The sequence below is a fragment of the Stegostoma tigrinum genome, unplaced genomic scaffold (assembly GCF_030684315.1).
Source record: "Stegostoma tigrinum isolate sSteTig4 unplaced genomic scaffold, sSteTig4.hap1 scaffold_135, whole genome shotgun sequence".
Classification (NCBI taxonomy): Eukaryota; Metazoa; Chordata; class Chondrichthyes; order Orectolobiformes; family Stegostomatidae; genus Stegostoma; species Stegostoma tigrinum.
This window is the reverse complement of record NW_026728082.1, coordinates 116,584-138,198: the sequence shown is the minus strand read 5'-3', so window position 1 is coordinate 138,198 and position 21,615 is coordinate 116,584. Positions and strand designations below refer to the sequence as shown.

The following is a 21,615-nucleotide window of genomic DNA, read 5'->3' as shown; positions in this document are numbered from 1 at the left end:
GAGAGCGGCGGTTGAGGGCCCTGCGATGGGCAGTGTTACTGAGAGGAGCGGGTGAGCGCCCTGTGACGGGCAGTGTTACTGAGAGGAGCGGGTAAGGTCCCTGTGATGGGCAGTGTTACTGAGAGGAGCAGGTGAGCACCCTGTGACGGGCAGTGTTACTGAGAGGAGCAGGTGAGGGCCCTGTGATGGGCAGTGTTACTGAGAGGAGCGGGTAAGGTCCCTGTGATGGGCAGTGTTACTGAGAGGAACGGGTGAGGGCCCTGTGATGGGCAGTGTTACTGAGAGGAGCAGGTGAGCGCCCTGCGACGGGCAGCGTTACTGAGAGGAGCGGGTAAGGTCCCTGTGATGGGCAGTGTTACTGAGAGGAACGGGTGAGGGCCCTGTGATGGGCAGTGATACTGAGAGGAGCAGGTGAGCACCCTGTGACGGGCAGTGTTACTGAGAGGAGCAGGTGAGGGCCCTGTGATGGGCAGTGTTACTGAGAGGAGCGGGTAAGGTCCCTGTGATGGGCAGTGTTACTGAGAGGAACGGGTGAGGGCCCTGTGATGGGCAGTGTTACTGAGAGGAGCAGGTGAGCGCCCTGTGACGGGCAGTGTTACTGAGAGGAGCAGGTGAGGGCCCCGTGATGGGCAGTGTTACTGAGAGGAGCAGGTGAGCGCCCTGTGACGGGCAGTGTTACTGAGAAGAGCGGGTAAGGTCCCTGTGATGGGCAGTGTTACTGAGAGGAATGGGTGAGGGCCCTGTGACTGGCAGTGTTACTGAGAGGAGCGGGTGAGGGCACTGTGATGGGCAGTGTAATTGAGAGGAGCGGATGAGGGCACTGTGACAGTCAGTCAGTGTGACCGAGAGGAGGGCATGAGGGCCCTGTCCAGTCAGTCAACGTTACTGAAAGGAGCGGGTGAGGGCCCTGTGACAGGCAGTGTTACTGAGAGGAGGGGGTGAGAGCTCTGTGACAGTCAGTCTGTGTTACCGAGAGGAGCGGGTGAGGGCCCTGTGACAGGCAGTGTTACTGAAAGTAGGGAGTGAGGGCCCTGTCCAGTCAGTCACTGTTACTGAGAGGAGCGGGTGAGAGCCCTGTGACAGTCAGTCAGTGTTACCAAGAGGAGCGGGTGAGGTCCCTGTGACAGGCAGTGTTACTGAGAGGAGGGGGTGAGAGCCCTGTGACAGTCAGTCAGTGTTACCGAGAGGAGTGGGTGAGGTCCCTGTGACAGGCAGTGTTACTGAAAGTAGGGAGTGAGTGCCCTGTCCAGTCAGTCACTGTTACTGAGAGGAGCGGGTGAGAGCCCTGTGACAGTCAGTCAGTGTTACCAAGAGGAGCGGGTGAGGTCCCTGTGACAGGCAGTGTTACTGAAAGTAGGGAGTGAGGGCCCTGTCCAGTCAGTCACTGTTACTGAGAGGAGCGGGTGAGAGCCCTGTGACAGTCAGTCAGTGTTACCGAAAGGAGCGGGTGAGGGCCCTGTGACAGGCAGTGTTACTGAGAGGAGGGGGTAAGGGCCCTGTGACAGTCAGTCAGTGTTACCGAGAGGAGTGGGTGAGGTCCCTGTGACAAGCAGTGTTACTGAGAGGAGCGGGTGAGAGCCCTGTGACAGGCAGTCAATGTTACTGAGAGGCGCGGGTGAGGGCCCTGTGACAGTCAGTCAATGCAACAGAGGAGCGGGTGAGGGCCCTGTGACAGGCAGTGTTACTGAGAGGAGGGGGTGAGAGCCCTGTGACAGTCAGTCACTGTTACTGAGAGGAGCGGGTGAGAGCCCTGTGACAGGCAGTGTTACTGAAAGAAGCGGGTGAGGGCCCTGTGACAGTCAGTCAATGCAAGAGAGGAGCGGGTGAGGGCCCTGTGACAGTCAGTCAATGCAACAGAGGAGCGGGTGAGGGCCCTGTGACAGGCAGTGCTACTGAGAGGAGAGGGTGAGGGCCCTGTGACACAGTCAGTCAGTGTTACCGAGAGGAGCGGGTGAGGGCCCTGTGACAGGCAGTGCTACTGAGAGGAGAGGGTGAGGGCCCTGTGACAAAGTCAGTCAGTGTTACCGAGAGGAGCGGGTGAGGGCCCTGTGACAGGCAGTGTTACTGAGAGGAGTGGGTGAGGGCCCTGTGACACAGTCAGTCAGTGTTACCGAGAGGAGCGGGTGAGGGCCCTGTGACACAGTCAGTCAGTTTTACTGAGACGAGCCGGTGATGGCCCAGTGACAGTCAGAGAATGTTATTGAGAGGAGCGGGTGAGATAAGGCTCTCACTGAAAAGCATGCATACGAGCAGAGACCTGAGTGGGAACACTGGTTTGTGTTCCCTCCAATTGAGCAGGCGGATGAATAAATTAAAAGCAAAGATCAGTGTTCTGTTCAGTTAAGGTATGCCTGGAATTAAGCTCTGACCCATGATTGGTGCATCCTACACTACATGTCAAATGCTGAGTGCTCCTGCTGGTCTGCATGACCATGTGTACAGCAGGTGCCTCTTATTGGAGCAACTGGAGCCCAGGGTCTTGAGCAACAAGTGGGAGCATTTCAAAGCATTGGTGAGTCTGACAGGTTTGTTGATAAAAACCGAAAGAACTGCATATGCTGTAAATGACGAACAAAAACAACGTTGCTGGAAAAGCTCAGCAGGCGTGGCAGCATATGTTGGAGGAGAAAACAGAGTTTAGGTTTCCGGTCCGGTGACCCTTCCCCAGAACTGATGGTGGCTGGGAAAACATCGGTTTCTATGCAGAAAATAGGGAGGAGGGTAGTGTAGGGAGTAAACAATAGGATAGAGCCCAAAGAGAGAGAAAGACAGGTGGACAGATAAAGGAGTTGCAAACAATCAGGCTGGGAGGGTGAACAGTTGTGAATGGGGACTGTTCGTCACTAACAACAGGGAATGTGTCGTGGCAGGCTGCGTAGTAACAAAGCCTGGTGTGTGGGGTAGCGGGGGCTGGGATATGGGAGAGTTTAGGCCCTAAAATTACAGACCTCAATATTGAGTCTGGAGGGCTGTCAGGTCCTCAAGTGGAAAATGAGGTGCTGTTCTTTCTGCTTGCGCTGGGCTTCAGTGGAACACTGTAGAAAGCCGGAGACAGAGGTGTTGGCCAGGTTTGTTGACAGTATCTGTTTCAGGGTGTTGTTTTGTGATTGAATGCAAGTTTTATGAGGAGAAACTGATAGGCTAAGTGCGTTTTCCATGCAGCAGAGGAGGCTGATCGACGTATACAAAATTATGAGAGGCATAGATTGATTGTGAGAACCAGTAAATGAGTTTAAGTCAGAGGGCATAGATTTCAGGTGAACTGTCAGCTATTTAGAGGGGATCTGAGGCAAGTGTTTTCACCAAAAGTGATACAAACATGTAATATGCTGCCTGGCAAGGTGGAGAAGGCAGGTACGCTTGCAATATTAAAGAAGCAACAGATGAGCATTTAAAGGGCCAGCGTATGGTCGGTAATGACTCAGTGCAGGTAAATGGGATTAGTAGTTTGATGTTTGTTAGTTGGCATTGATGTTGATTAAGTGAGCGTGTTTCTGTACTGCATGACTTTATGAAGCAGGAAAGGAGATATCAGAGGTCCTGGCAAAGATTTTCAAGTCATTTCTGGCCACAGCTAAGGTGCCAGAGGACCGCTAATACTCTCAGCAGAGAGATCTCGGTGTCCATGTACACAGATCCTTGAAAGTTGCCACTCAGGTTGACAGGGCTGTTCAGAAGGCATACAGTGTTTTAGCTTTTATTAGTAGAGGAATCGAGTTCCGGAACCAAGAGGTTATGGTGAAGCTGTACAAAACTCTGGTGCGGCCGCACTTGGAGTACTGTATACAGTTTTGGTCACCGCATTATAAGAAGGATGTGGAAGCTTTGGAAAGGGTGCAGAGGAGATTTACTAGGATGTTGCTTGGTATGGAGGGAAGGTCTTATGAGGAAAGGCTGAGGGAATTGAGGCTGCTTTCATTCGAGAGAAGAAGGTTGAGAGGTGACTTAATTGAAACATATAGGATAATCAGAGGGTTAGATAGGGTGGACAGGGAGAGCCTTTTTCCTAGGATGGTGACGGCGAGCACGAGCGGGCATAGCTTTAAATTGAGGGGTGAAAGATATAGGACAGTTGTCAGAGGTAGTTTCTTCACTCAGAGAGTAGTAAGGGTATGGAACGCATTGCCTGCAGCGGTAGTACATTCGCCAACTTCAAGTACATTTAAGTCGTCATTGGGCAAGCATATGGACATACATGGAATAGAGTAGGTTAGATGGGCTTCAGATTGGTACGACAGGTCGGCACAACATCGAGGGCCGAAGGGCCTGTTCTGTGCGGTAATGTTCGATGTTCTATCGATGTGTTGTCTTTGGGCTTTGTATTTTGACAAAAGGTTAAGTCATAACATGAGAGCCCACGGTGTTGGAGGTAGCATATTAGCATGGATACAGATTGGTTCATAGGCAAGAAACAGCAATTGGAGATAAAGGGTTCTTTTTCAGTTTGGTGACCCATGACCAGTGGGGTTCTACAGGAATCGGCGGTGGGACTACAACTGTTTACAACATATATTAGTCATTTGAAGGAAGGAGGGTGGATCCTGACAAGTAGTTCAGAGGGGATAGATTTTGAGATGAATTCTAAGTTAAAATGTTTGAGTCAGCGAGTGAGTGATTAAGTCTGGAAGGGTGAGGAACCAAATGGCATGTAAGACAGAAGTGAGTTTGATATGGTTAAATAGAATGTATTTCATTAATGTGGGCAGTGTATAGAATCAGACGGATGAGCTGAGTGTACAGACAGGCATGTGGGAGTATTATATCATAGCTAAAACTGAGGCGTGGTTGAAAGATGGGCATGATTGGCAGCTCATCACTTGTTGTTTTCGGGTATTCAGACCAGATAGAGAGCAGGACAGACAGAAGAGTGGGCCATGTAAAGAAGGTGGGTCACAATATTGAACAAGGAATCAATGAAGAAGGATTATAACTTGGAAGGATCACAAAGCAAAGTTATATGGAAGGAGGCAACAAACATAAAAAGGGCAAGCTTACTGTTGTGTGCTCCTGAACAGTCTGAGAGATACAGGATTGAAATATAATTAAATTTCAGACAAGGGTAAGAATAATAAGGCCGTAATAGGGGACTTTAACTACCCAACCACTCACTGGAATAGTTTAAGTTTGCAAGGTAGGAAGGGAGCAAAATACTTGAGTTGCATTGCATTCGGGGGTGGGGGTGGGGGAGGGGGGAGGGGGGAGGGGGGAGGGGGGCGGGGTGTGCACAGTTCTGGACCTAATATTTGGTAGTGAATCCAGGCAGGTCGAAGGCATATCAGTAGGAGGTTTGTCCAAAGCCAAACTCTGTTGTCACGCGGGTGCCAGCAGTCACTTCCCCGAGAGCAGACCCTGCGATGTTGACAATTGCTGGCCAAGATAGAGGCGAGAGAAGCAGTTGCAACAGCTGGCAAATATCCACTCTAGACTTTCATGTCAGTAATTGTCACTGTCTAATTCCTCACTTCAAGGTGAGGTGAGATACTCATGAGACCTAAATACTCGCACAAAGGCCTTTTGCTGCACACTAGTGAAACTCATCTCTCACCGTTGAAACCTTTGATGGAAAACTGGATTTTTTTTCTCAAAGCCAAGTATTTCTTTCTAATCTTGTCATAGTTTTTCCAACTGATCCAGCACTGCCCACATCATCCAGAAAGGCTGGGAATATTTAGCCCACTGTTAGCTTCACTGATATTCTTACAGTAAATCCAGGCCATCATGGACTACCAGAACACATGACCAAAAAGTCCCAGCTATATCTCTCTGTTTGTGATGTTTATTAAGGGCTAAACAGGGAAACTGTCTTTGAAGGACTGGACAAAAAAATGTTGGATTCAACAAGTTAACAACATTACTGTTTTGCCTTCATGTAATATACTTGCAGTGCAATCAAATATTTCAGACAGAATCAATTAAAGATCTACTAATGCAACCTGAACAGGCCTATCCAGTTGTTGATTCAATCAGATTTGGGACCTTTGGCCTTTGACAAACCAAACAATGACCATTATAGAATGGGTTGGTAATTCTTTATTATCTACAAGATTTAGGGACAACAAATTGTCATAGTGGCATAAACTCTATAAATGGAAAGTAGAGTTTTCATTTCTGTCGAGTTTAACAAGTTTTAAGATTGATAGCTTAATCTGTATTAGGCTGACTCTTGAATAACATTACCAAAGAAAGTTTCAACATATTTGCCCCCAAAAAAGTCAGATATTTTGTATATATAAATCCAGGAAATAGTGGAGATGTACAGCAGATTAATCAGCAAGAAAAAATATGTTGATCCTTCATTTTTTTATTCATTTGTGGGATGTGGGCATCACTGGCTGGCCAGCATTTCTTGCCTATCCCTAGTTTCCCTTGAGAAGGGGGTGGTGAGCTATCTTCTTAAACCGTTGCATTCCTCCTGCTATGGGTTGACCCACAATGCTATTTGGGAGGGAATCCCAGGTTTTTGGCCCAGCAACAGTGAAGGAACAGCCCTTTCATTAAGTTATCATCTCTTGCGTTTTCAGCATATAGAATACTGCCAAAAACAGACACAATTTGCCACAGCTTTCCACTTTGCACTCATCAGGACAAATGCAAGAATGCTAAGTTTCAAAGGATCATAATTTATAGCACAGAAGAAAAGGGCTGATCGATTGACAAGTTGACTCTAACTAGTCCAAGTGTTACCGCGCTATTGGGTAATTTTAAAAAAGTGCAGAAATTGGACAAATCACTTGGTTCAGGAGAAAGCACCTGTGAATGTAACTAGGTCGCATCTAGCTCGAACGAATAAGATACATTACAAGATTAACCAATTAAATTGTTTTTTAGTGCAGCTACTGACACACACTTCGGATTCTTTGGTAAGCAATGTCCCAATCACAGAATCACATCTAATGCCATGTGAAACAAAATGTCTGCTAACAAGTAGCTGATCAAATTAAACATGTTCTTTCAGCCATTCACAATAGGCTTGTGCTCACGCTCAATCAGCCTACGCTTGCAAGACCCAAAGGCGGCCAGAGTCAGGACAGCAATCCGAACATTGATAGCCATGTAAAACTCTATGCCGTCAGGTTACGCTCAGAGAAGAAAATAAAACAGAATGTGTGGAAAAGTGGTCACACAAGAATGGAAGCAAGAAAATCCCTACAACACTCTGAAAGGCACAGGCAGGAACCACCATGGGTGGCACTATAAAATCAAGTCAACACAAAGAGGAGACATGAGAGTCATTTGGCAGAAAATATAAAAAACAACAAGCTTTCTCCAAATATCTATCAAGAAGGGCAAACAAGACACCACCACAATTAGGAGTAAGGTGAAAAAGTGGCAGCATTATTACTTTCAGACTTCTGCATACATGCAACAAACCAAAAGAATTTGAAATAACAAGGCAGAGGTTTTGGCAAAATGGCATCAGACCCAGTTCTAGACATTGGTAGTCCTCACACTGACCGGATGAAAAGACAATATAGACATTTTCTAATCAACCTGTTACACACCTCTGGAGCAGGTGAAACTTAAACTTGTTGGTCTAAAGACAGGGACACGATCACTGCACCACAAGGGTCCTGTGAAGACACAATGTAACAAACACACACAAGTAATACCTAGGTGCTACATAATTTGTCGCAAAATGTTAAGAAACAATTAGAAAGATCAGGGAACACTGGCCTCTATTACAAGGGGAACTGAAAAAAGGTGGGAATTCTAGCTGCCCCAATATACAGCAGGGTATAGTTTTGACCTCCTTCCTTCAGGATATGTTTATATTGGAAGCAGTTCAAAAGAACATTCTTTATGTTGATTCTTAGGGTGAGAACTTGACTACGTGGAAAGCCTGAGCAAGTTAGGCCTTAACTCATTGGTGATTAGAAGAATAAGAACTGATCTTTTTGAAACCCAAGATTCTGAGAGGTCTTAATGGGGTAGATGCCGAAAGGATTCCAGGACTAGGCATACTGTTTAAAATTAAGGGGTCTCCTATGTAAAATAGGATGAAAAGAGAATGTTCTCAGTCATCAGTTTGGAATTCTCTGGCCCAGCTCGCAGTGGAGGCTAGGTTCCTGACTAATTCCAGGTTGCTGAACAGATTTTAGAGTTCTGGAGTTGAGGGCTACGGAAGGCAGGCAGGAAAGTGGAGTTAAGGCCCAATCAGATCAGCCATAACACTGAAAAATTCAGCAGGGTCAAGGGATAAATGGCTTACTCCTATTTCTAAGATCGATTTGGGCTTTGACTGAAGTGCCATTAAAAATCACCGATTCAATATTTGCAGTGGTGACTAGAGAAAATGTTTAAGTAAAAATGTGACTTTATATTTAAGATATTGAAGTTGCACATGGATTTGCAAGGCTATATCATGGTTCTTAAATCTTGAGAGGAAGCAATTCACTTTGTCACTTTGGTTCCCTGTCAGCATTATCCACAATTCGCCCCACTCCATTTTCCCTTCTCTACAACTCTACACTTTTTTCAGCTTTGTGTAAATAAATTCCTTAATGGAACTTGCTACAGACTGTGCTTCTAATAGTCTAACCCTGCCACCTACAAAGACTTTCGAGTCGGTGTATGAGAACTGTTGAGTATGTGTGTCTTTATTTCTGTGCAGCCATTTAAATTATAACATTTATTCTACCTTGTTTCTGTATCAGTTCCCACGACACATGCTGAATTTCGTCTGCCACACTAGATTTTGCATCTGGTATAAAGTATTTCGTTCCTCATTCCATCTTACAGGAAAGATGTGAATTAATGGATGGATCCCAAAGCAAGAAATCAAGGTTGATTCTTACAATGAGTTTCAGAGACAGTAGGAACTGCAGATGCTGGAGAATCTGAGATGACAAGGTGTACAGCTGGATGAACACAGCAGGACAAGCAGCATCAGAGGAGCAGAAAAGCTCATGTTTCAGGCCGAAACCAATCAGAAGAATGGTCTAGGCCCAAAACATCAGCCCTCCTGCTCCTCTGATGCTGCTTGGTCTGCTGTGTTCATCACCTCTACACCTTGTTATCTCTCTTTTTTCTAAGAAGTGCTGATTTGTCGGAGCAATTTCTGGTTGTGAGGCTTTAATGTCTCTGAAAAAGATTCATGAGGGACCCTTAATGGAAAATAAATATCAGAGATTTATTGGGTTGGGCAAATTCCCTCAAGAATAATGCCAACTGCAGGGACACGATTCCCATTCCAACTGAGGTAGATCTGGAATCTGCCTCCTCAGTCTGTCCCTAAAAGTGAAAGGGAATAGCAAACCACTGCTGGTTAAAAATAAGATTGTCAAGAAAATTGCTCAGGATCAAGCATCTGCAGATAATGAGCTTAAAACTTGCCTTAAAGCAATCCACACATCAATGATTGGAAGAACGAAATGAAAGAAAACAGACAGAGGAGGCTCTTGGTTCCAGAATCAAACAGAAACTGATGAAAGGCTTGGAAGGAATGGCTAGCTAAAGCAACGGTCTGCTACTATCAAAAACACTGCACTTTTAAGAAGCTACTAAGCCAGAATTAGGTTATTTTTAAACACACAATTAGTCTTCAACCCTTATTTCCCAAATATTGAGTGGGCAGTGCCGTGGATAAGTGGTTAGTTGTGCTGCCTCACAGCGCCAGGGACCTGGGTTCGATTCCCCACTTCGGCAGCCGTCTGTGTGGAGTTTGCACGTTCTCCCCATGTCTGCGTGGGTTTCCTCTGAGTGCTGCGGTTTCGTCCCACAGTCCTAAGGCACGCAGGTAAGGTGGATTAGCTGTGGGATGTGCAGGATGACAGGCATAATGTAGGGGGATAAATCTGGATAGGCTGCTCTTTGGAGGTTCGGCGTGGACTCGATGGAGCAAATGGTCTGCTTCCACACTAAGGATTCTATGACTGCTGCATGAACTGAGCTCTACCTTGAACGTAATATTCAGTCATACATTTGATCTACTGCTTTGCTCTGTGCCATGGTTCGCACACTGTGAAAACTGTATGAAATGCAATGCAAATGCAACACAAATGCTTTTCACAGTGTGTTAAACTCCAGAGACATTAAATTCAAATAAACAAAATCTCTCTCTCGCTCAACAGGCATCTACATGAAGGAAACATGTAACACCTTACTCCTCCCCCATGTTTATGCATCAATTTGTTAATTCCATAAAAACAACATGCTTGGTTCTTGCAGACAGATACAACCCCACTTCACAGTCATTCTGCCTTTGGATACAAATTTCACTCAAAAATTAATTCAGCATCTTTTTCGCTTATCCTGAAACTGCAATAAAAGCCAAAAACATCCTCTTTGACAATTCCCCTTTTTAACATGATAACAAGACCTTATTCTACTAATTCAAAAATTGTTGCCATAGAGAGGCTAAGGGCAGGAGGTCAGGAAATGAAATGTCAGTTCAATCAATCCAGGTACCTGACAGCAAATGGATGCTCGTATAAGCATCATCCACTCTCTGGTCCAACTTTACAATGCTGTGAATAAGGCACTCTTGTTAATCCATACTATATGGATTTCTTTCACGAAATTAGCAGTGGAAATTAGGCCACAGTAAAAGGTCAGCAAAACTAATTACAAACTCTCAGGCATATGAATAATTCATGCAGTTGATGGTCAAATGCTACTAAGTTCCAGAAAATTGAGAAAACTCCCATAAATTGTGGCCCCAATTGTTTGGCTGGAAACCATGGCCAGAACAGGTTTCTTGCATTTCTCCACAGTAAATACTACTTCAAAACAATTAGAACAATGATAAATGGAACACACATGTATTCGATCAATGTATTTAAAACTGGTGAATAACTATCCTCCTCAATTAAAAGCTGGATAGGTTTATGGGGTTTAAAGCAGAGTCTATTTAAGAATGACCACTGTATTTACTTTCAGCTGTTCGAATATATAAGAGAATCATTACATGTTTAATTTCTCAATTTAAACAAAGACATGGCACTCCACAGCAGGATATGCTCTCTGTAAATTGTGACAGGCATCTCTGGTAATTAACTAAAACACAAATCAACTATTCCACTGACTTTTCCCAACATTTGAACACACTTTGTAGTTCTCTATAAACTTAACATAAATGTACTTTGACTTTTACTGCTGTTGTATGTTCATAAAATTCCATTATGCGTGGCACTAACACAGTTTTCAACCTACTTAGAAACGGATCAACAACACATTGAAGTATGTAAGAGAATGTGTGCTGTGGTATTAACCACTGCATCAACAGAAATTAAACGCAAAGTGAATAACATGGAATGAAGAACTAAATATTAGGCCATTAGATAAAATCATGTTTTTCTTACTATACCTGTTCAATTTTTCTTAGCAACTCCTGCCAGCTGAAGTTCAGGCCATTCATCATTATGTCTCACCTTGACACAGCCGACATCTTTCTGCAATAGGTTGTCCCATTACTGCTGTTGTGCTGCAGTTTTACATCTTCAAGAAGATTACCTCCTGTTTTAACCTATCCTCATGTTTCTCTTACACACTAAATCCATCAGATTGTGGTTTACATGTTAGCAGTTTCACACATCCATCAATTCAAAAGAACTCGCCCAAAGATACCCAGATCCAGGGTGCTCAGTAGTCTTTTGCGGCTTTCAGCCATCTTCCATTGTGCTTTCTTCGTCCCAGGCAGTTCTCACCCTAAAGTTCAGTCAAAGACTTTGCTAGTTCTCGCTTCTTCCAACAGCCCAGCTGTTTTTCCTTTAACGTACCCAATTTTGGGGTCCGTCTGAATCAAACAGTTGGTCTAAACCGCTGGCAATTTGGAAGTCAAAAATAACTGACCGATCGTCACATAAGAAATTTTTAAAAAGGACTTTCTGCGCAAAGGTAAGAAAACCAATCCTCGAAGGGAGTCTATTGTAAACATATAACCAAACAGTGACATCAAATGGGACTTCAGTCCCCAGGGCAAGGAAGACCACAGCAAAATACCAGACCACTCCCAATGATCTGTAAATTAATGTGTTCATGTAAAAGTCCCTCAGATTTATTACCATCTTTGCTACAGGCTGAGAGTTCAGAGATCTGTGCCCATCAGTTCCACTGTGCTTCTCTACCTCATACTACAGATCACTGCACTGCCTAGTTTAATACGAGGCCCTCAAGCTCTTATTCAACTACTGCACTGAATGCCTGCCGTAATCTTCTATTCCTAGCTGCTGTTTATTATGTTAATCAGCATCCTGCAGCCTCCTTGTTCTCTGAAGCCAGGTACACTCCTGTTTCCTGAGGCCTCATTTTTGGCAAGACTTCAGTCCTGGAGATATGAGCAAAGAGCCAGAACCTGATTTAATAAACAGTAAACATATACCCAAAAAGCATATTGCAACATACTCCTGCTGCTGGCTTTCAGTGTAAAACTCTCTCTACTGAAACAAAAAGCAGATCTAAGTTTTCAGGTACTCAGAGATTTGTTACATATTTTACTCAACGTAACATTGACATTTATTGCAGTACTGAGCTGAAAAGCTTTTTTGTTATTTCTGACTAGCCTTCTCGGTTATCTACATTCTACTCAGCTTCTTTTGTTAAGAGATATAAAAGGTAAAGTCACCATAGACTCAAAGGAGCATGGGGCAAGAGATTACTGGTGGTGAGCTTAACCTGAAGGTCACCATGCCTCTGAGCTACGGGTGACGTTGAAACATTGGGAAATTCATGGTAACCTCAGCCAGTGTCGGAAGTGAACCCACGTTTTTGGCATCGCTCATAAACCAGCTGCCCAAACAACTGAATCAAATCCCAGTACCTTTATCTATACTGGTACATTTAGTGGCACTCGGGGCTTGAGGCTGCATTTGCATAGATTGCAGTTAAGGATACATTTCAAGCTACAGAGGTAAGATTCAGTCAAAATTAGAGAATCCCACGTTGTGCAATGGATCTCAGATAGCTAAGAGAACTGAGTGAGCTTTAACCTGCTGTAGCAGTAAAGGTCAAGTTAAGACCAACAAAAGAGGATTTTGTTTCTTTCGAAGCTCCAAATTTACTGAAGTTGTTAGAGTAGGAGCCCTTTAAGTATTAAAGTTACCTGTAGATATAAATTCATATGTAGCTGAGAAAGAGGTGACACGGTGGCTCAGTGGTTAGCACTGCTGCCTCACAGTGCCAGGAACCTGGGTTCAATTCCACCCTCAGGCAACTGTCTGTGTAGAGTCTGCTTGTTCCGCCAGGTGCTTTGGTTTCCTTCCACTACCCAAAGATGTCCAGGACTGACCATGCTAAATTACCTCATAGTGTCCAGGCTAGTTGAGTTAGCCATGGGAAATGCAGGGTTTCCTGGATCGGGTGGATCGAGGTGGGATTGTCTTCAGAGGGTCAGTGTAAACTCAATGGAATGAATAGCCTGCTTCCACACTGTAGGGATTCTATTCTATTCAAATGACAGTGAACTAAAATGTTTAATCATTCTTGTAACTGTACAGTCAATAAAATGCACTAGAGGCAACTACACCTGGGCTGTGTGGAGAGAGACAATGGGAACTGCGGATGTTGGAGAATCCGAGATAACAAAGTGTGGAGCTGGATGAACACAGCAGGCCAAACAGCAACCTCCGAACTTGTCTGATGAATGGTCTCGGCCCGAAACGTCAGCTTTTGTGCTCCTAAGATGCTGCTTGGCCTGTTGTGTTCATCTAGCTCCACACTTTGTCAACTCTACACATAGACTGTGTAGTTTATTTTGCAATTACTGGGGCTTCACTCCCCTACGCTAACAGTTCCTGTTTTGACAAAAATATTCCTGTAAGAATCAGTGTTAAAAATTTTAAAATTAATTGGAATTTGTCATTCGTTCCCTTCGCAGGATTTATAATTGGCGTCTCCCTGACATTTTAGATTTGGCAAAGCTGTTATTATTTAACAACCAACAAATACAAAACATTTGATTAATCCTGGAAAAATAACACAAATGAAGCAATGCTCCACTGCTTGGGCCTACATTACAAAGGCTTACAATACAACTGGCACGGAATGTCCCTCTGGGAACAGCACATTTGCACAACTCCGACAGAGGCTTTGCAAAGAACAAACCAAAAATATACCAATTGATAAATATTTATGTTAAAATCTACTACAGATTAGAGAGCATTAGTCAACGATAGAACATTGCAAAGTTTCTCATAAGAACATCTTCACCCAGAGTGCCAGATATGAACCATAATTTTGAGTAGGTTACTGCATTGACATTTGAAAACACACAATAATGCAAATAAAATCAATATCTCGCTTACTTAATGAAATAGTTCCACAACTGCAGATTGAGTAAAAAGGTTTGGAGAATCAGCAAATTGATTATCTTTGCCATCTGACACAATGTTCATCAAATCCAACCTGTTTTGATGAGATACTTTTGACTGTATAATCATCCCTCCGTACGAAAGCCTCTTCCTTTCCATCCATTGAATTCAGTACTCTCTGACTTTGGAGTGAACTGCACATTAACTGCCCTGGGCAATCTAAAAACATTTCCGAGTTGAAAACTTATGGCCAACTCCCAATGTAAATAGATTTCTAAATATACAGTTATTAGCTGAGAAAATGGAAGCAGGTTCACTTACATGCCAATGTACAGGCCTAAACATGCACTTTAGTTTTGAAAAACTGAATGGTGGCTGGGAAAACGTCAGTTTGTATAGGTAGAAAATGGGGAGGTGGGTGGGGTCAGGAGCAATCAACAGGGTAGAGCCCAAAGAGAAAGACAGTTGGACAGATTTAGGAGTTGCTACTGATCAGGCTGGGAGGGTGAATAGTTGTTAATGGGGACTGTTAGTCATTAACAATAGCGGGTGTGTCGGGGGAGGCTACATGGTAACAAGGCCTGGTGTGTGGGGTGGGGGTGGCTGGGACATGGGAGAGTTTAGGCCCAAAAATTATTGGACTCAATATTGAGTCCGGAGGGCTGGAGGGTCCCCAAGCAGAAAATGAGGCGTTGTTCCTCCAGCTTGCACTGGGCTTCACTAGAACACTGCAGCAAGCCGGAGACAGAGATGTTGGTCAGGGAGCAAGGTGGTGCATTGAAGTGGCAAACATATTTTTCAAAAATCTGATCTCAGATTTAGTCACACCCTTCCCTCCACCAGTTTGTCACTGTTAGAAAATTTGGCCAGTTCACATTAAACCCCTGAGTCCATGTTGGTGGTGGTAACTACAAATAGGCAAGATCCTAACATGATCCTAGGACACCCCAGCAAGTACTCTTACCGGTCTCAATCTTGATACCACTTCTCAAATGAAAACTCATCGCTTCAACCAGTTTCAATCCATTCCTGTGTTTTGTTTTCATTCCACCACAATGAGCTTCAATAGCTCTGTTACATGGAATTTTGCTGAAGTTTCTTTTTTAAAGTCTAGATATATGTCAAATCAGGTAATGATCTAAATGAATTGCGAAGCAGACTCATAGATCCAAATGACCTTATCCTATTTCTGCATCTTGGAATTCCCACAGTCTACCTGGAACATGATTTCCTCTAAAAGTTCAAAGCGGTTAGTCAGCCAGACTGCCCCCTTCCAAACCTACATGTTGGCCAATGTTAATTAGATTAGCTGTTCGACCCTGAAATTCACTCCTCACAATCATTTCCAGTATTTTACTCCGATCTTGGTTAAGTGTAACGAACTTTAAGTTTTAGAATCCTTACAATGTGGAGACAGGCCCTTCGGTCCAAAAAGTTCAGTTGGATCCTTGGAACATCCCACCCAGACCCATCCCCCTAAAACACACCTAATCTACACATTCCTGAACACAATGGGCAATTTAGCATGGCCAGTCCACCTAACCCGCACATCTTTGGACAGTTGGGAGTAAACCGAGCACCCGGAGAAAACTCACACAGACACAGGAAGAATGTGCAAACTCCACACAGACCGTCACCCAAGTCTGGAATCAAACCCGGGTCCCTGGTGCCAAGAGGCAGCAGTGCTAACCACTGCACCACCATGCCGCCCTTAAAGACATGTCCTTTGAGTCAGAAACGAACCAGCAACCAGAAGATCTTTTTGGATCTTTATTTGAAAGTTAACCTGTTTCCAATTTGTATTACAAGATATTCCCAGAATATAATTTCCTCCTAACAATTACCAGCACCTCACAAATAAAATCCCTTGGCTCCCTCAACACCTGAAATACATGCTATTAAAGCCACTTGCAAAACTCAAGACTGCATTCTCAACAAAGCAAAATGGAAAGTATTTTATTGAAAGAACGAACTACCTTCTGAATCTCCTTCCCTTGCTCTCCACTTTTCATCTCTGAACTGATAGATTGCCACAGCACATACCAGTAGAAATCAGGAGCCATAGACAAGAGTGATCTTTATCATTACTATTCCGAGGTCCCACAGACAAACTACTCTTACGTTGAGTTGATACAATGTAGCCCTGGAACTATTTTGTTACAAATCAATAAGGCACTTTCATCACAACAGGAGCAGATTCAATGCTGTCAGTTATTTCAATGCCCTCTCATTTTTGAATGGTTTTTTGTTACTTCATTATTATGTGTTACTGCTTTAGTGCATCAGCAGCCAGGTAACCAACAAATTCTCTGATGTATCACTGGCAATTATGGACTTTGGACCAGGTTCATTAATGCTTTGATTTTTCTCTCTCCTTCTACTTTCAGGAATCCCAGTGTTTCTTTGCCTTCCAACTGACCTACCAGTGTTCAAGGATATTGTTTTCCATACAGCAAGATATTATTTTCAGAATTATACCCCCAAAATATAATCTAGCAATTTAACACAAGAAATTCAACTGGCATACGCCAGCGAGAGTTATCACATTCGTAACCCTTATTACAATTGTTTGTAGATTCTCTACATCCTCTCAGCATTGTCAGGCCAATACTTTCCTCCATTTACTGTGTTAACAGCAAAGTCACAAAGTGAAATTATATTCTATTTGTGTCAAATTTCAGAAGTACAATGGATTCAATGGTAAAGAAATACTAACTCAAATACAGCAGCTATAGATAATCAGATTAACCTTCCAACCAAAGCAGAGCAACAACCAAACGACAGACTGCCAAACTATACACCCAAAACAACAGCAAATTCAAAATAAGAAAAGCCATGATTAAACTGCTCTCATGAGAATGCACTTGATAACTGCACTCGGATACAGGGAAAAATACCAAGCCTGGAGGAAAAGCGCAGCATACCCATAAGGTAAACTCAGGTTGCTGAAGGCATGCTTCACAAGAAATAAATTAAAGAAATTTTGGCTTTGCTGCTGGCAAACACAGCAAATGGCTGGTGAAAACAAATGAGACGTTTCTGAGGGAAGGCTCAACTTCAAAAACATGTGCTCTAAAGAATCAACATGACAAAACAAAATCAGAAAATCAGATGACACCAAAAACAGAACTTGCTGGCAAAGCTCAGCAGGTCTGGCAGCATCTGTGAACAAAAATCAAAGTTCACGTTTTGGGTCGGGTGACCCCTCCTCAGAACACAACCCTCTTGTTTGTCCGTTTCTATGCATAATGCAAAATGTAAAACAGTTGTCTAATTGCAAAGATTTTCATCATGTTTTAGTATTTCAGCCAGAACATACTGCTTATTAGATGATTAAATTGGTCTTTCATGACAAGCCTGCTCATAAAGTTGTGTCTAAACTGCAGTGGGTAATCACTTCGGCAATGCTGGATGTGTCAAAATGCTGCTTGGCCTTCGGTGTCCATCCAGCTCCACACTTTGTTGTCTCGGATTCTGCAGCATCTGCAGTTCCCATTATCACTGATACAATTTTGTGACTTACCCATTTTCAAACCAAATATTTCAGAAGATATTCTAGACAATAGAAGAAATCTGTTAAATTACTTTATGTTGAATCTTTCAGGGTAATACTAAGAGTATGTTTTTGCATGTTACAGTTTTCAAATCAGATGCACAGCAACAGGATGCCTCCAAGTATTTCTAAACAAGACAGATGTGATTTTTTGTGGTGGCACAGAAGCAGAACAATTGTTGCCAGTCTCCAAAAGTCTATTACTTTAGCATATCAGAGTCTCTGGGGTAATCTCACAGCATACTCATGACAAGATCACTCTCAAAGCCACACACAAATCAAATCTAATTCTAGACGGATTCTTCTCTTTACTTCTATTTATTTTAAAGCAAACATTTGTACAGGAAAGAATTTTACAATCAGACTGTTTGAATCAACTGCTTTAGAAAAAGGCCGACAACAAACACACAGCACGCAGTTCTGGGCAAATTATTGAGGGTCTGTCTACCAGTCCTAACTATTTCTTCATGAGGACCATAAATCTTTTTGAATCCTTATATTTCCTTGTCGACCTTGTCAGCATTTCATGATAAAGTACATATAAATGCTTAAAACAAGTCAAAATCCTGGAATTCCCTCCCTAATGTCATCGCGAGAGTAGCTATATCACATGGCATGCAGCGGGTTAAGAAAGCAACTCACCACCACTTTCTCAAGGGCAACTCAAGACAGGCAGTGATGTCCATATCGCAAAAGTGAATAAAAATTGTATATTGAAATAAAGATACACAATAGTAAGTCTCACCTCAGGTGAGGAAACTACTGGAAGCAATTCTGTGGGACAGAATCAATCCACACTTGGAAAGGCAGGGCAGTCACGGTTTTATTGAGGGGAGGCCATGTCTGAATAACTTGATTGCATTTTTTGAAGAAGTAACCAGGTGTGTACAAGAGGGGATTACATTTGACATAATCTACTTGGACTTCAGCAAGGCTTTTGTCAATGTCCCACATGGGAGACTAATAGTGAATAGCCCAAGGGATCTGAGGAAATTTGGCTACTCGGATCCAGAATTGGTCGAATGTCAAAGCACAGAGGTTGATGATTGCTTGGTGTTTCGGTGATTGGAATTCTGTGTTCAGCGCAGGGATCAATGTTGGACTTATTGCTGTTTGTGTTATTTATAAACGATTTAGATATCTTCATAGCAAGGCGGATCAGTTAGTTTGCAGATGGTGCAAAAATTGGTGGAGTAGTCATTCATTAGGAGGTTAGCTTTAGATTACAGGAGAATATAGATAGGCTAATCAGCAGCAAATGGAATTCAATCTGGATACACGTGAGAGAATGCACTTCAGCAGGACAAATAAGGAATAGGAATATATGATGAAAGGTGGAAGCACTGAGGATCCCAGGGATTTTGATATACATGTACACCAGTCCCTTAAGGTATCAGGTCGGGTAGATAAAGTAATGAAGAAGGCATAAGGGACACTTACCTTTACTAACTAAGGCATTGAGTTTAAGAGTAGGGTGGTTATGCTGGAACTATGCAAAACATTGTTTAGGACACAGCTAGCGTAATGGGCACAGGTCTGGAATCCACAGTGAAGGGTTGGTGGGGATGTCACTGCACTGGAGAAGGTGCAGGGCAGATTTATCAGGATGCTGTCCAAGGTGAAGAGTTTTTGAAATGAAGGAAGAATGAACAGTCTAAAGTTGTTTTCCATACAACAGAACAGATGAAGGGAGAATATGATTGAAATGTATAAAATTATGAGAGGCATAAACAGAAAGAAACTTTTCGCTTTGGTGCAGGGATCAATGACTGGTCACGTAGATTTAAGGTAAGGGGCAAGAGATTCATAAGGGATGAGAGGAAAAATGTTTTTACCAAGAGGGTGTAGGAATCTGGAACTCACTGCCAGTAAGGGTGGCTGAGGCAGAAACCCTCGTAAGATTTACGAAATAAAAGGGGATACTTGCTATGCCAAGGCATACAAGGCAAATGGTACAAATGCCGTAAAATGGAATTAGAATAGTTAGGTGGCTGTTTTTCACAGGCACAGTGCCAAAGGTTCCTTTCCTGAGCTAGAGGCCTCTATGAGACAATAACCAATTCATAAGCATAATAGGTAGTTCATAATATCGATAACTTTGGTTAAAGATATTGGCTGAGAAATTCAAATTCGATTGCCTAACATGGCCATTTCTGGGAAATAGCTCAGAATGACTCCCAAAGTGAGCAGTGAATAAAGAAAAGGATTTAATCTAATTACCATTAGATACTGTTTCAACAAATCTCCTGTGCTGTGTTAAAAACCTGCCTGCCCTGCCCAAAATCCACAAGCCTGCCTGCCTGGGTCGACCCATTGTCTCAGCCTGTTCCTGCCCCACCGAACTCATCTACACCTATCTGGACTCCATTTTCTCCCCCTTGGTCCAGGAACTCCCCACCTACGTCCGTGACACCACCCACGCCCTCCACCTCCTCCAGAACTTCCAATCCCCTGGCCCCCAACACCTCATTTTCACCATGGACGTCCAGTCCCTACACACCTGTATTCCGCATGCAGATGGCCTCAAAGCCCTCCACTTCTTCCTGTCCCGCAGGCCTGACCAGTCCCCCTCCACCGACAGCCTCATCCGCCTAGCCAAACTCGTCCTCACCCTCAACAACTTCTCTTTCGATTCCTCCGACTTCGTACAGACAAAGGAGGTGGCCATGGGTACCCGCATGGGCTCAAGCTATGCCTGCCTCTTCGTAGGTGACATGGAACAGTCCCTCGTCCGCACCTACACAGGCCCCAAACCCCACCTCTTCCTCTGTTACATTGATGATTGTATCGGCGCCGCCACTTGCTCCCCAGAGCAGCTCGAACAGTTCATCCACTTCACCAACACCTTCCACCCCAACCTCAAGTTCACCTGGGCCATCTCCAACACATCCCTCACCTTGCTGGACCTCTCAGTCTCCATCTCAGGTAACCAGCTAGAAACTGATGTCCATTTCAAGCCCACCGACTCCCACAGCTCCCTAGAATACACCTTCTCCCACCCACTCTCCTGCAAAAATTCTATCCCCTATTCCCAATTCCTCCACCTCCGCCGCACCTGCTCCCAGGATGAGGCATTCCACTCCCGCACACCCCAGATGTGCACGTTCTTCAAGGACCGCAACGTTCCCCCCGCAGTGGTCGAGAACGCCCTTGACCGCGTCGCCTGCATTTCCTGCAACACGTCCCTCACACCCCGCCCCCACCACAAGAGGATCCCCCTCGTTCTCACACACCACCCCACCAACCTCCGGATACAACGCATCATCCTCCGACACTTCCGCCATCTACAATCCGACCCCAGCACCCAAGCCATTTTTCCATTCCCCACCCTTGTCTGCCTTCTGGAGAGACCACTCTCTCCGTGACTCCCTTGTCCGCTCCACAGTCCCTCCAACCCCACCACACCCGGCACCTTCCCCTGCAACCGCACGAAGTGCTACACTTGCCCCCATACCTCCTCCCTCACCCCCATCCCAGGCCCCAAGATGACCTTCCATATTTAGCAGATGTTCACCTGCACATCTGCCGATGTGGTATACTGTATCCATTGTACCCGGTGTGGCTTCCTCTACATTGGGGAACCAAGCGGAGGCTTGGGGACCGCTTTAAGAACACCTCCGCTCGGTTCGCAATAAACAACTGCACCTCCCATTCGCAAACCATTTCCACTCCCCCTCCCATTCTTTAGATGACATGTCCATCATGGGCCTCCTGCAGTGCCACAATGATGCCACCTGAAGGTTGCAGGAACAGCAACTCATATTCCGCTTGGGAACCCTGCTGCCCAATGGTATCAATGTGGACTTCGCAAGCTTC

General features: G+C 44.3%; 1 protein-coding gene across 1 annotated transcript in view; it reads right to left on the bottom strand.

Moving 5' to 3' along the window:
* LOC132207724 (utrophin-like) overlaps positions 1–12,113 on the bottom strand; it is a 119,303-nt gene extending 107,190 nt beyond the window's left edge. Inside the window, exon 1 of the mRNA XM_059643618.1 lies at positions 11,370–12,113. Coding sequence (XP_059499601.1) covers positions 11,370–11,409 — 40 coding nt within the window. The 5' untranslated portion in view covers positions 11,410–12,113. The remainder of the gene's footprint in view (positions 1–11,369) is intronic.
* Positions 12,114–21,615: the final 9,502 nt, after the last annotated feature.